Raw genomic sequence first — 14,188 nt, 5'->3', positions numbered from 1 at the left:
TCCTCGAGCTCTGGTTGGTATGTGCASTTTTGCCTTGCAGCAACACCTGTTGGCATCTCTGCTGCTTTCTGAGGGAGRGCTGGCAGACTTCACTGTGCTCATGTTGGTTTGAAAATAAATCTGCATCCTGTGGAGCCTCTCTCTTAAACGTTTTGCATGAATGTTGTTAGGAAGTTGAAAATTTTCCGATAACATTCACCAGCAAGTACTGCAAAAGTTCGCCCTTTTGTTTTAGTCTGGGTTCAGGGCTGTGTTATCATTTAGTCTWTGTGCTCTCAGAAACATACAAATTTAATTTCAAGAAGATTTCATTTGTATCTGGGTAGTAAAGCAATTCCTACCTCTTTTTCTTTTGTTCAAAACTTTCCAGCATTTGCTGATGTCTTATGTTTGACTTAGGAATTCCCATTTTCTTTTTTCCTCTTTATTTTAATGCCATGCATAGAATGTAGTCCGTATAAGAAAGTATACTGTATGCTGCAGACATTGATTCATTGATTTTCTCTGTTGCGTTTTAGCATTATAAGTTTTTTACCACTGTGTTAGTAAAATAAATAAATAAGATCTTTTTTTCTTTATGAAAGAAAAAATATGTACTGCTTCAGATCAAGATCTTAGAGATAAATGTAAGGATATTAGTGGGCACTTATCTGTAATATCTAGAGTCTTGTAAGTCTTAAACTATATAATTATCTCTTCAGAAAATATTTAAGAAATAGTGTTTGTATTTACAAATTCAGGTCTTCCTCCTTTTATGCTCTACCCACATTCCCTTCACCTCTGTTTGCTTGAACGAGGTTTCTGCTAATGTCAGCGGGAGTTGTGTATGCATACGTGTCTTACGAGAGAGAAATGAAATTTATTAAGTTAAATTAATAGTTGATTCTCCTCTTTTATGCTTCAGGCTGCCTGGAGATTCAAGAACAAGAATAGGGTTCGTAACATTTGACAGCACTGTTCAGTTTTATAACTTGCAGGAAGGTTTATCTCAGCCTCAAATGCTAATTGTCTCGGATATTGATGGTAAGTCACAGGAAAATGGAAACTAAATTTCTGAGAAGCTTTTCAAGATCCATCCTGTTTCTTCCCCCCCCCTCTCCCCTCCGCCCTGAGTAAAGATTAGGAACTCTTTATTATTTTGATATTATGTCCAAATTCCGAAAAGGAAATACTTTATTTAGACATAATCTGAATATTTTATGCTAGCACAAAATAAGTGCTAGCATAATATTTTTGTGCTAGCATAAATATTTTGTACTAGCACAAAATAAGTAGTGTTTAAAAAGTGAAAATATTTTACTATGAATAAAGCAAGCTTGTATAAGTTTTATTTTTTATGATGTGTCACAATGTAGACTGAAATTTTTTATTTGAAAGTGTTTTTTTCTCATTTAAAAAAATACTGTTTTCCCTTTTCCCACAGATGTTTTCCTGCCTACCCCAGATAGTTTACTTGTAAATCTCCATGAAAGCAAAGAGGTATGACAGCTCAAAAATGTATTAGTAAATTTAAACATACGAATATTCAAGGCACTGCTTTCCTTAAAATTTTGAGCTCAAGTTTATTTTCATAATGTGCAATTCCAATGCTGCTGTTTTTAATTTAAAAAGTATTCTACACTGGTTTTAATGCATTTTTTTTTTAATGCTGATGTCTTGTGTGGCTAAGCTGAAATATTCAGTGTCAATTGTACACTTAGGACAACACAGGTCTTTACTAATAGAAATACCTAAACTTTGCAAAAATCTCAGAAACACCTTTCCATCTCTTTTTTTGCAGCTGATAAAAGATCTTTTGAATGCATTACCAAATATGTTCACCAATACAAGAGAAACACACAGTGCACTGGGCCCCGCACTTCAGGCTGCATTTAAACTGATGTCTCCAACAGGTGGTCGGATATCTGTCTTTCAGACTCAGTTACCTTCTTTGGGTGCAGGGCTCCTGCATTCGAGAGAAGATCCCAATCAAAGATCAAGCACAAAGGTAGTAAAATTGAATTGTTCATTTCAGAGATTAGGAGTCGGCAATATCTTTTGACAGCCCAGTTCTGCAGACCATCTCTTGACTTTTGTGCACTTAAAATGTTCATTAAAAATATTTTAACCGTCAGATTATGCATATAAGATCATTATATACACATAGCTTGTCTTGACAAGCCCTAGAAATTGCAAAAATTTCTGATTCTCTTTGTATCAACCTGGGCTTTGAACTAAGGTGTATGTGTGTGTATTAAGCTATGGACCTGAAATAGGAATATTATTGTATATATGGTATTGTAATATGCAACAGTCAACATTTTATATTTTGTACTTGAATGTTTATTTGTATGAGAACATAAACTTCTTTAAGAGGTTTATAATGCTTGTAAATGAGAACAAGTTTTAGTATAAAGAAAATATATCTGCAGGTGTTTTGAAATGCCCAGGAAGTTTAAAAGAATTGTTTTAAAGAAACTCTTGTCTGTGATACTTTGCCATTCATGCCATAAAGTCTTAAGCAAACATAATCTTTCTTTTAACTTTTCTCCTGTGTATCTTTTTTTTACCAAAGGTGGTTCAACATCTTGGTCCAGCAACAGATTTTTATAAGAAGTTGGCATTAGACTGTTCAGGCCAGCAGACTGCTGTGGATTTATTTCTCTTAAGTTCACAATATTCTGATCTAGCTTCTCTTGGTAAGGACTTTTTGTCTTTCTTGGGGAACATGCTGGTTGAGGAGTTCTTCTATTATCAGGCTTTTTTTTTTTTTTTTTTTTTTCCCCCTCCATATGTACAGCTAATGCTGCAAAGGATTTGACTTAGTAGCTAAAAGCAGCGAGGAACAGGACTATTGTGTCGATGATACCGAAGGCAGTTTATTTTAAGGCTTTGAAATTTTGAACTAGAAAATACTCTCTCCTCAAAAAAGRGAAACAGTCAGATGGAAAGGAAGAAAAAATTGATCATAAGGGACACAGTGCTCACCTTCCGAGCTTTTGAYATCAAACCACGATTTACCTCTGCATCCAGAAATCGGTTATTTCTGTATGCATGTCTGTTTGTTGCCAGAGGTAGCACATGGTATTAAGAACCTTATTCAAGTAAGTGTGCATGTGAACAATTAGAAACTATGAATAACTTAGCACTGTCTTAGTGATGGGAGTCAGGGACACACATCCTTATCTATAGATGTAGGTTTTGTCAGGAGAAAGATGAAGGTAGATGGAACCTGAACCAAGCTGGACAGGTGCTATTTAAATTATTTAATTAAATTATTCCTAATCTCATGCAATTGTGATTATTTTCTTCTATACAGTGAAATTTAAAAAAAAAAAAAAAAAAAAGCCTGAATATCATTTGAGGGTTTTTCTGATTAAACCGATCATGAAATAACAGTAGTGACTGTATTCTGTTTTTTATAAATAAATGTTGATTTTGTCTCTTAACCATGTTTGTTTTCTTTTTTTTTTTTTCTCCCCCCCCACAGCTTGCATGTCCAAGTATTCTGCTGGATGCATCTATTATTACCCATCTTTTCATCATAGCCATAATCCTGCTCAGGCTGAGAAGTTGCAGAAAGATCTGAAAAGATACCTTACAAGGAAGATTGGGTTTGAGGCAGTTATGCGAATACGATGTACAAAAGGTATACTGTAAATACTTCTGCCAAGAAAGATTGAAATTTGATGTAAACATGCTGTTTTACTTGAAATGTACTTAGTTGTTCACAATGATGCATTTCAAGTTCAAGTTACTTTCARTGAAAATTTAAGATACTTGCCTTCTTCACATTAATAAATGGCATTAGCATTTGCCTTTGCATATTTGAGACTTTCCTTTACACTAGCACCAAATGATTTTAGCTAAATGGAGATATGTAATTTAAGGACATCACTTAGTTTTAGAAATTGAATATGAATTTGTACAGGATGATGGTGAAACATCCCATGATTCTTGTACCAATTGATTCTCCTTTCTATTTAGGATAACTGTGCCTTCTGTTAATAGGAGCTTTTTGCACTGTTTTAACCTTCCTGTGTGTAAATGATTTCTTTTGCTTGTAGGTCTTTCAATACACACTTTTCATGGGAATTTCTTTGTACGATCGACTGATCTGTTGTCACTTGCCAATGTCAATCCTGATGCTGGATTTGCAGTACAAATGTCCATTGAAGAAAGTCTGAGTGATACGTCTCTGGTTTGTTTTCAAACAGCACTTCTGTATACATCTAGCAAAGGTGAATACAATCAAACAAATTCACCATTGTTGTTCTTTGTTAGCTTGTTTTAACAGTAATGTTTGTGCGGTTAGTTCCATGATATCTAATCCTTAAGCTAATTTGGTCAAAATCAGCCTATTTGAAACTGAATCACATAGTTTAATCTTTATAGTCTATTTTGATAGGAAAATATCTCCATCTTAAGTGAAGTAGTCCTGCTGAAGCATCTTTAATGGCATGCTGTTACTGTAAGAAATGACATGTTTAGCACCTCATGCGCTCAAAATCATACCCACTTCATTATGTTGGTAGATTTGAGTTGGTTGCTGATACGCTGCTAGGTGTAAATTTCAGCAGCTGTTCTGTGTTGTAGAGGATGCCCTACATGGGTAATATATGGAATTTTGGGATGGAAATATATATACTTCTTAAAATAGTCAGCTTATGAATACAGAACATTCAGCACTTAAAAATATTAAGAGTCAAAAGATGGTCTGGATGGACAGATGATGGAGCTGGTGTTACTGCAGTTCAATGGCTGCTGTGTTTTACACAGTAAATGCCTTGTGGGTGAGAGCAGATAGAGATGCAACAGTTGTATGTCCCTTCCTCTTGAGGCAGCTTTCACAGAGACTTCTACTTGTTTTTACTAGGTGAGCGGCGAATTCGAGTGCACACGCTTTGCTTGCCCGTAGTCAGTTCCCTGGCCGATGTATATGCAGGAGCAGATGTGCAAGCTGTTGTATGCCTCTTAGCAAACATGGGTGAGTACAGAAATAGAAAATTTGAATATATTTTCATACATCCTTAATTTCATTAAGAGTTTAAACAAAGCAATGAATGAGGAAAGTTGGAACATACTGAAGACTTTGAGCAAAGGAGATGATGAAATTGAAGCCATATTATAACTATTTACTGAAATATCCTTTAGCTTGAATACTTCAGTCTTTTAAAKGAGCTTTTTAATATTGTTTCTTAGAGGTTTTTAAAAGGAGGAGTCTTTTTTTATAAAGTGGGCAAGATCAAAACTCTTGCTCATCAACACCACTGTGATTGGTACCTCCAATTTCTGCCTTTCACTTAAAGGGCATGAATCAATTGAGTGAGCTGCTGGAGACAGACAAAGTACATCTGGCGGCAGTCTCTGAAATATGCATAAACTCTCTAGGCTTCTTTACCTCTCACTGCTAGGCTGAYGTTGCTTATTCATCCGGTACTTTTGTGCTGCTGCCCTTGTGTGTCAGGTGCAGCTGTTTCCTAGGTTGGTCTCTGCCATTGTATCTGTACAGCTCTCTGCACAGCATTTTTCTACATGCCTTTTAATATGTTAAAATTCAAATAGTACCTCTAAGAATAAGCTCAGAAGGCAACTCTGGAGGTCATCCAATCCAACCTCCCTTTCCTTGAGTACATTGAATAGGGCAGTGTTTCAACAGCTTTTGAATTATCTCCAGAGAAGGAGATTCCCCAGCCTCACTGAATAATCTGTTCCAGGCGTTMGTCACCCTCAAAGGGGAGAGGAAAGGGGAGGGAAAAAGAAAAAAGTTTTTCCTTCCATTCAGATGGAGACTGAAGCAATACAGTCATCTGAAGGCATAGTTTTGTGTCGTATATTAAATTTGCATTCACTCCAGTAGGTGGCTTCCTSCAACCAGATTCCAGCTCTTTGCCAGCAAAGGAAAATGAAATTGTACTGTGTGATTATGCTATTGAAGCAGCAGAAGTAATTTCTTCCTAGAGAAAAAAAAAAAGAAAAAGAAAAATTACTGAAAATATGTGTCTTAGAGGCAGAACAACAGATGAGTTTTCAAAATAGTTAATTCATGTTTTAAACATGAACTGCATTTTGTTTCTCATATAYGTACTACAGTTTTAAACAAACAAAATCTCCAAGAATGAGAACTATAGAACAAAATCTATCATGCTGTATTTTTAAAGCAGAATAAAAATGAGTTTCATGGAGGAAAATCATCCTGCTTACTTATATGCATGTGCGCACACACACACASCATCTACAATTATGTTTATAAAATCCTAAGACATCACTCCAGGGTACGCCTAATATTTTAAAATTGCTGTCCATGAATGAAGTCATCTTTAGTARTTTCTTATATCCTTCTCATCCAACAGCTGTGGATCGTTCAGTTTCATCTAGTCTTGCAGATGCAAGAGATGCCTTAGTTAATGCTGTGGTGGACTCCTTGTCAGCATACATGTCAACTGCCTCAAATCTGCAGCAATCCACGCTGGTAGCACCAAATTCCCTCAAGCTGTTTCCATTGTATGTTTTGGCTCTGCTCAAGCAGGTATGTGGAATCTTGTGGGGTTCTTTTTTGATATTTTATCCACAGTTGCTGCGTTTTGAGTAGTTTTTCAGCTCTAGGTCAAGCTATTAATTCACTGTTACTGTCAGCTGTTTTCTAAAATTGAGAACTGGGTTGTCTTTTGTGTGCAAGTCTTTGAGATTCAACAGAGATGGTGAGTTCAACTTATGTGACATGACTAGGCTTTTGTTTTTCTTGATTTTTTTGATCATTGATGTTTTGTTTTACTTTGTTTTACAATGTAAATTGGAAGAAAATTATTGTAACRACATTTCTTAAATTTTTGCAACTAAGGAGAGCCCTTAGAAATACAATGAAATCTATTACAGATACTAAAATGGCATAGTTTACATAAAAGTAGTTACTGCTGTTAATTTTTGAATATCTTTGGTTTTTATATTGCCAGAAGTTATACTTAGGCACAAAAGAACAACTTGGTGCAGGATTTCATCAGCAATAAAACTCAAATTATTTTTAGAGTTTTCATGTGTAAGACTTAGGTGTTCTGTGCATTTATTTTATTATAAAGAATATCTTTGAAGTTACCTAAATATCTAAAGAAACCAAAATGAGAATGTATACAATAGCCAACAATAAGAAGATTTCTATGCTTAGCTTTGTAGAAAGTTTACAATTTGATATATTGGATTCCTTGGATGAGAACAGGGTGCCTTCTCCATTTCTAGCAGTGACTGTTTACCAAGTGCTTCTAAAGRAGGTCTTGAAAAATCCAGTAGGAAGGAGAGTTACAAAACAAATTCTATCTCATAACCTAGTTTCTGCCATAAAGCATGGAGCTATTTCCTTTGCTGTTAATTGTTGGGTATATAAATCTGCACTTAAACTTATTGTCTTAAGACAATAAGTCTCACAGACCCATAAGAGGTATCAAGAATACAAGTAAGACATGTGAGCACAGACCAGTACAGAAGGTTTCACATACAGTAGAGAACCATTATTTCCTCTATCCTTCTGCTTCATCGATAAGGAGGAAGACTGAATTATATTWTAAAATATGTTGTATCGAAGTTGTACTACATTAGGACATTTTTGTCTAATAAAAATATTTTATAATACCAATAAAACTTCATTTTTGCTTGACATTTTAAAGAAATATGAAACATAGTGTTTAGATCTGACCTAAAATGTGGCCTTGATTTGAGTAACAATGTTCTTCTGTTGCAGAAAGCGTTTAGAACTGGCACTAGCACACGCTTGGATGATCGTGTGTATGCCATGTGCCAGATGAAGAGCCAGCCTCTCGTTCACCTTATGAAAATGATCCATCCCAACCTGTACAGGATAGACAAGCTGATACATGAGGTAATGGATGAAGCTCTTTTAAGAACTTTAAAAAAAACAAATGAAAGAAATAGAAAAGGACTGTTTGCTGAATCTAATGTTGTGCTGTAGCAATTTATTGAAAAGTTAATGTAACTTAACGTGGACATTTTCCATAAATTAAAGTCAAGAAAATCACTTCAGGTTTGTAGTTGCTGTTATAATACTGCAGTATAAGAAAACAATACTTTTTSTTCACCTTGTTTCAGTGACTTTTCCATATTCATATTTTTATTATACAGTAGAGAAAATGGTATGCATTGTCTAATGATAATGGTGTGGATGAAATAAGAATGTTTTTGCAGTGCAAGCCRATTTAAAAATTGTCATTTCTGTAGAAAATTCTATGAGAATACCAAAAACTTCTGTTTAAARATCACACAATTTTCTTTTAACACTGGATTCTCATGAAAACTGACTATAGTGGACAAGTAGATGACTTGTATTGTTACGTGTAGGYCCCAATGAACTTTTAATCTGTGGCCTTATAGGATATATTTAGTGGGTCAGGTTTTTTGGACTCTGAGTATATATCTTCAATCYGTTTAATTATATACTAAATTCCTTAACTGCTTTTTCTCTATCCTATTTTACAATTTTCTAATGGATATGCAGCCTATTTTCCCATTGTATGAGGAAGCAGTCCTGTCATAAGACAAATAATACAAGTTTTATAGGTATATTTTTATTATCTCTGGTACAGACAGGCTTGACATAGACTTCCAGCTGAATACAGTTTTAGAATTAATTTGGCTATAYGAGAATCCTCAAAAGCTACTGGAGTATAATTTTTTTCTAATTTTTCTAATGATAATTTTATCATAACTGCTTAAGATAAAATTACTGAATTGGGGTTTGTTTGTATAAAGAGAATTACTGGTTTTTACAGACTGCAATACATGTAAACGACAAGGTTGTTCCTCAACCACCTCTTCAGAAGTTGTCTGCAGAGAAGTTGACAAGAGAAGGAGCTTTTCTTATGGATTGTGGTTCAGTAAGTTGTTGGTTTTACACCTTCCTCTTTGTAAACTGATGTGTGCTAGATGCTTAAAACCAGTCAGCTCTCAAAGTTAATAGCGGAGTGAGTCAATATTCCCGGTAACCGAAGAGTAGCTCATGTTCCAGTGAAAATCTCTCATTTCAATCAGAGGAACGACTGTAATTGAGGTTGCACRTTAAACCTTCAAAGGTTCATTTTTCATGTTAGACTCATTGGAATGGACAGGTAGTTCATGTCAAGATATTTTTTTTGAAATTATGGATTTCGTTTTCCAAAACCTTTTTTAATGTCATGCTGTTATAAGTACTAGAGTTTGTCTAGTTCTCATTTATGCATGGGTCTCTTCAGTTATGCTCATTATATAAACGCTTTTATAACTTGTAGTTCATGCAAGCTAAGAGTTGCAAGAATAAAGGAATTGTGAGAAGAGAATAAAATCTGTAGTTAGAACTTAAAGTGGTAGTAGAAGTGACCCTAAAACACACTTAAGAGGATAAAACATTATGGTACTCTAGTGGCAGTCTGAAAAGGAGTGTTTGAAAGCTACTGTGAGTTTAAGGGCTAAGCWTAACTGTCAAAACTAGTTTCTGTCTCCAGATATCAGAAATAATAGCTTTAATATGTGCTAAGAATTGCTTCTTTTCTGTAACTTTAGAGTGGGCAGCCAGTGTGTGGTAATTGGCAGTCGTGTGATTTGATAAAAATTTAGTTTTCTGTTTTAGGGGGTGCTATCGGAAGGCAGAGTGTTAACTGTTTCAATAGAGAAGAGTTGTGGATCCTTATTTCAGTATTTGCATTTCAGCAATAACTTTTGTTTTCATCCCACTCCAGATATTGCCAATGTATTAAAGTCAATCTGCAAGTAGTGAATAGAGAGGTGTATGTAAACTGCACCTGGAGCTRTTGGGTAATTCATTTGCATAAAAGGTCTATTCTGGTAGGATTCCAATTACATCATCACAGGTTTCTCTCTCAAAATGTATGCAAGGCCTCTGCTAAAACTGATTCTGATATCTTACAGGTATTTTATATTTGGATTGGGAAAAACTGTGATAACAACTTCATCAAAGATGTCCTTGGTTACCCAAACTATGCATCGGTACCGCAGAAAATGGTGAGCATTTAATGAGCTCTGCTGTATAGTRCTTACATCTGGATTCTGTATTTAATCTGTTTTTTTCTGCAATTTCATTTTTTAATTATGTAACTGAGTTTGGTATATTTTGTTASGTACATTCTATTTTCTTGCCAAACTCACAGCCCTATCTAGCTGTGAAAAAAGAAGAGTGTAAATATTCATTGAATGCCCCCTGAAAGTAGTCTCATTACTGCTGTATTAACTCATTTTGGAAATGCTTTGGGACTCMTGAGAATAAAATGAAATTTTCTAGCTAATTTTTGGATTTGTGCTCATCACAAGTAAATAACTTGATTGTTTTATTTATATGGTGGTATTCAAGGGAAGTTTTCCTCTTCTGTGACTACTTACTTGAAAATATGAAGAAGTGGCAATTAAGGAAGGACCCTGTTAAGATACTCTGGAAAAGTTCTTAATTGAATGATTATATTCAGATAGTATTGTAAATGTGTTAGTCACTGTAGAAATACACAGCAAGCTATTTCCTTCTAATGCTTGCGTARTATGAAGGGGAAAAATAAGTGCAAAGCGGCAATTGTGAGAACAGGTGAGAAAGCATTTTCTGAATTAAGAGTATACTATATCCTACAAAATATATATTTCAGAATTGTGTTTCAAGCTGAAGAAAGAGCCTTTTCTATGTGGTAAAAGGTAGGTAAGTTTTTAAACAATTAGGCTGTTTTGTCTTTGGGTCATTCATGGCTATTGGGATCTGTTGTTTCTTCTGAATAACTGTGATAATARAGWGAGTGACTTGATTGAATTCTCTTCAACCAGACACAGCTTCCTGAGGCAGAGGCAATTTCTTCAGAAAGGACACGGTCTTTTATATCCTGGCTTAGAGACAATAGACCTTTAAGTCCAGTTCTTCAAGTAATAAAGTAAGTATTTTTGAGATACTCATATTTGCTGGGAAGTTATATTTATAGTTTCTAATAGACATCAGTGAAAAGTGGGACTGTCCAGCCCAGAAGAAACTGAATAAGGTTCAGCTGATAGGGTGCTGTTGCCTGAAACTGTTTAACCTTCATTATGGTTGTCTTTCAATTTAGTTCAAATTCAATCATTAAYAGTTCTATTGTTTAGGAATTAGTAATGTATTTTATGCTGTTAGGAATAGACTAAAATGGGATATACTTGTGATCAATGAAATTAACTAAGCCCTTTTCTGAATTGCCCTTTAACTTTCTCATATAAATAATTAGGGTATGTTTAATGATTTGTGGATGTTTTAGTTTTGATTATAATCGTTGTTGAGCTCCCCAGGACRGCGGTTAATTTGTGACATACAGTGTTGTTTTGGAGTGTTTTTWAGCCATGACCTGCTAAAAGAAGTGTAAATCAATCCAAACGTTTATACTTGAATTTGCTTCTAATTTTTCTTTAGAGTACTGTTTACTGAAGCTTATGGAGATCACAGTTCTAGATGATATAGTTAGAGAGTATTACTGTCTTACATAAAGAGTAAGTTTAAATATAGGACTAAAATTTTTCTCCAGCTTTTGGCATTGTGGCTGCTGCTTGACTTGCAAGTAGTGCTGAAAGACTGCTGGGCTTCCCTGCCAGCTGTACTGAAGCAGTATGCAGAACAGTATGAGRGCAGTAAATTTTGGGTGCTATATCTTTGACTTTGTATCTTTATACTTCTGTTCTCAAATAAGAAAAAAATGTGACTGCAGAGAGGCAAACTTTCCATGTATATGTTTTTGACTGTGTATGGTTTGTCTGGTGTTTGTTTGTTTTTGTTTTTTTTCCAGATTTAAGTGTAACCTGTTCTGTACTGTCAGCATAATTGCTAACTCCTAGAACAAAATAATTGTTTCCATTTTTGTGTGTCTACAAGCTACTTTAAATGATACTTCCTCACTTCTTATATTGATTCACATGATTCACTTCTTACAACATGCTCTACTTCTTAAAAAGACATTTTTTGACAATATGATATAGATATTAACTGGATTATTTGTCTTGTATCTTTGAGCTGAATTGTCTTCAACTGATAATTAGAACTCTGCCTCTGTTTAAATTTACAGAGGCTTTTTGTCAGTGTTTAGCTGAAATATCTTCCTCTCTTCTTTCAGAGATGAGAATCCTGCCAAAACAGATTTTTATCAACATTTAATTGAAGATCGGACAGAAGCAGCTTTCTCTTACTATGAATTCTTACTTCATATTCAACAGCAGATTTGTAAGTGAAGGAGGAATATACTAAAAGAAAAATCCTGACCTCGGATAGAAGCATTTGCTGAGAGAAGTACATGGGAAGTTACAAAAGTGTGTGTTCATTCTTCACAATATGCAGTGACCAACACTGTTTCAGAGGCTTTACAGCTAAGGGAAAAGTGYACATTTCCTGTGGAATCTTGCAGATTTGCTTCCGCCCAAAGTGATAGGAGTAATGAAGCTGTTTCACTAGTAAACTTTAAATGGTTTATACACGTTTCCAGTAGTGCGGCGATATGGTGCTCTGTTTATTGCAAGCTGGTGAATTTATGTAGCTATGTGGGATGATATTTCTTAATGAAATGTACAATTAGAGAAAAGCCTTTTTTTCTTACATTTATTATGGTAGCCCTTCCACATTCAAACTGTCAGAGATGTAAACAGGGCAGTGCTGTATGTTGGTTGTTTATATGAATTTCTTTTTAAAATGAATGACTCATATTTACTATTCAACAAATTCCTGGTGAAAGTTGTAGAGTTTCAGTAAAGTACATGAACTGTAGAAATAAAATATATAATGTACATAAGTGTTACATTTGTAAAGAAAATGTAAAAATGTAACTAAAAAAAGACATAGCCTAATGTGCAGAACTGTTGAGTGCAAAATGATGAATTGTTTTGTCCCAAGTGAAAATACTACCAAAAAAAAAAATCCATGCAGAAATAACACAGCTTCTTGTTTGGTTATTTTTAGGTGAATTTATTTATGATTGGCTTACTAATTAAAATATTTTGCTGCATCATGTGTTTTGTATATTTATGCACATATGTTTTAGTTTTAATGATTTTAACTCCTACTGACCTGAACATTGAAGAGAAYATGTTTACTGCTTTATTTCAGACCTCTGGAAAGGAGGAAAAAAATATTTCATAGTTTGAATTATTAAAATAGCTAAAATTCCTAATATGTTTCTTATGTATAATCCTGAAGGCAACATATCTGTTAACTTTATTTTGCATTTTGTAGTCTACTGTAGTCTTGGTCCAGCTTTCTGTAACTTGTTTTGTTTGGCATTTAGAGTAAGCATGGATATTCACTAAATTGGACACAATGATATCTCTGCTGTGATTTAAAAAAAAAAATTAAAAATTAATTACTTTGCAACAAGGAAAAGCAATGCTTTAAAACCTCAGATTTCAACATGTAATCACACTGCTCTGTCTTTCCAAAAGCTTGTCCTTGCTGATGCTTTTTGTAACTTAGCGGTTTGGGTTTTTGAATAGATTTAACCCAGAATTKAAAACTTGGTAGTGAAGGAGAAGTTGAGGTGTTTTGGTTTTGTTTCTTTAGAGGCACACTAAAAATGATTCAAAAGCATACTCAGTCGTACCTCATAATCTGAATTCTGTCATTTGTTTGGTTTAATCAAGTGTGGCTATAATGAAATAATTAAGTACCAAAAAGTAAATAGTAATTAGTTCTTCCATTTTATTTTCAATGCAGTCTTTAAAATGTTACCATGTCRAAGTTGAGTTTTAACTGCCTCTGAAAATGGCACATGAATTTTCAAGAGAAAATGTACTACTGTAGTTTGCAATTGTTTTAAAAGCTACACCAATTAAATTGTGAATGTGATTGTTTTGCATGTTAGTTACCAGATCACTGCTTGGGGGAAGAAATTACAGTTTAAATTTGTGTCCTGTTCTTAAATAAGTTACCCAAAGATGAATTTGGAGAAACTTGCAGTGATTTAATTTATAATTTAATAAATATCCACAGAGATGCAAGATGCTGAATGTTTTTACATCAGACCAACAAGTTTAACTACTTTCTTCCTCTTRGATAACTTGACATACAGGTAAAAGGTAGGTGCTACTGAAATACAGAATCTTTAAAAGAAAAAAAAAATCGTTTGGAATTGCAAACATAGGAAGAATATGTTGTGATTTTAAATGCTTCAATTTATGCRCTTCTGATTTGTCAGCTTGATTTCAAACATCAGGGAACATGCTGTGCCTT

General features: G+C 34.3%; 1 protein-coding gene across 1 annotated transcript in view; it reads left to right on the top strand.

The window, feature by feature from the left end:
* SEC24B (SEC24 homolog B, COPII coat complex component) overlaps positions 1–12,766 on the top strand; it is a 31,365-nt gene extending 18,599 nt beyond the window's left edge. The window contains exons 11-23 of the mRNA XM_026050863.1: positions 905–1,023; positions 1,424–1,479; positions 1,781–1,987; positions 2,555–2,678; positions 3,470–3,628; positions 4,047–4,220; positions 4,856–4,966; positions 6,333–6,508; positions 7,712–7,849; positions 8,757–8,861; positions 9,889–9,981; positions 10,783–10,886; positions 12,087–12,766. Coding sequence (XP_025906648.1) covers positions 905–1,023; positions 1,424–1,479; positions 1,781–1,987; positions 2,555–2,678; positions 3,470–3,628; positions 4,047–4,220; positions 4,856–4,966; positions 6,333–6,508; positions 7,712–7,849; positions 8,757–8,861; positions 9,889–9,981; positions 10,783–10,886; positions 12,087–12,201 — 1,681 coding nt within the window. The 3' untranslated portion in view covers positions 12,202–12,766. The remainder of the gene's footprint in view (positions 1–904; positions 1,024–1,423; positions 1,480–1,780; positions 1,988–2,554; positions 2,679–3,469; positions 3,629–4,046; positions 4,221–4,855; positions 4,967–6,332; positions 6,509–7,711; positions 7,850–8,756; positions 8,862–9,888; positions 9,982–10,782; positions 10,887–12,086) is intronic.
* Positions 12,767–14,188: the final 1,422 nt, after the last annotated feature.

This window comes from Nothoprocta perdicaria, unplaced genomic scaffold (assembly GCF_003342845.1).
Source record: "Nothoprocta perdicaria isolate Ctin4 unplaced genomic scaffold, notPer1 scaffold_71, whole genome shotgun sequence".
NCBI classification, from domain to species: Eukaryota; Metazoa; Chordata; class Aves; order Tinamiformes; family Tinamidae; genus Nothoprocta; species Nothoprocta perdicaria.
Note: the sequence above shows the minus strand (reverse complement) of the source record. Positions and strands in the feature narration are given on the sequence as shown.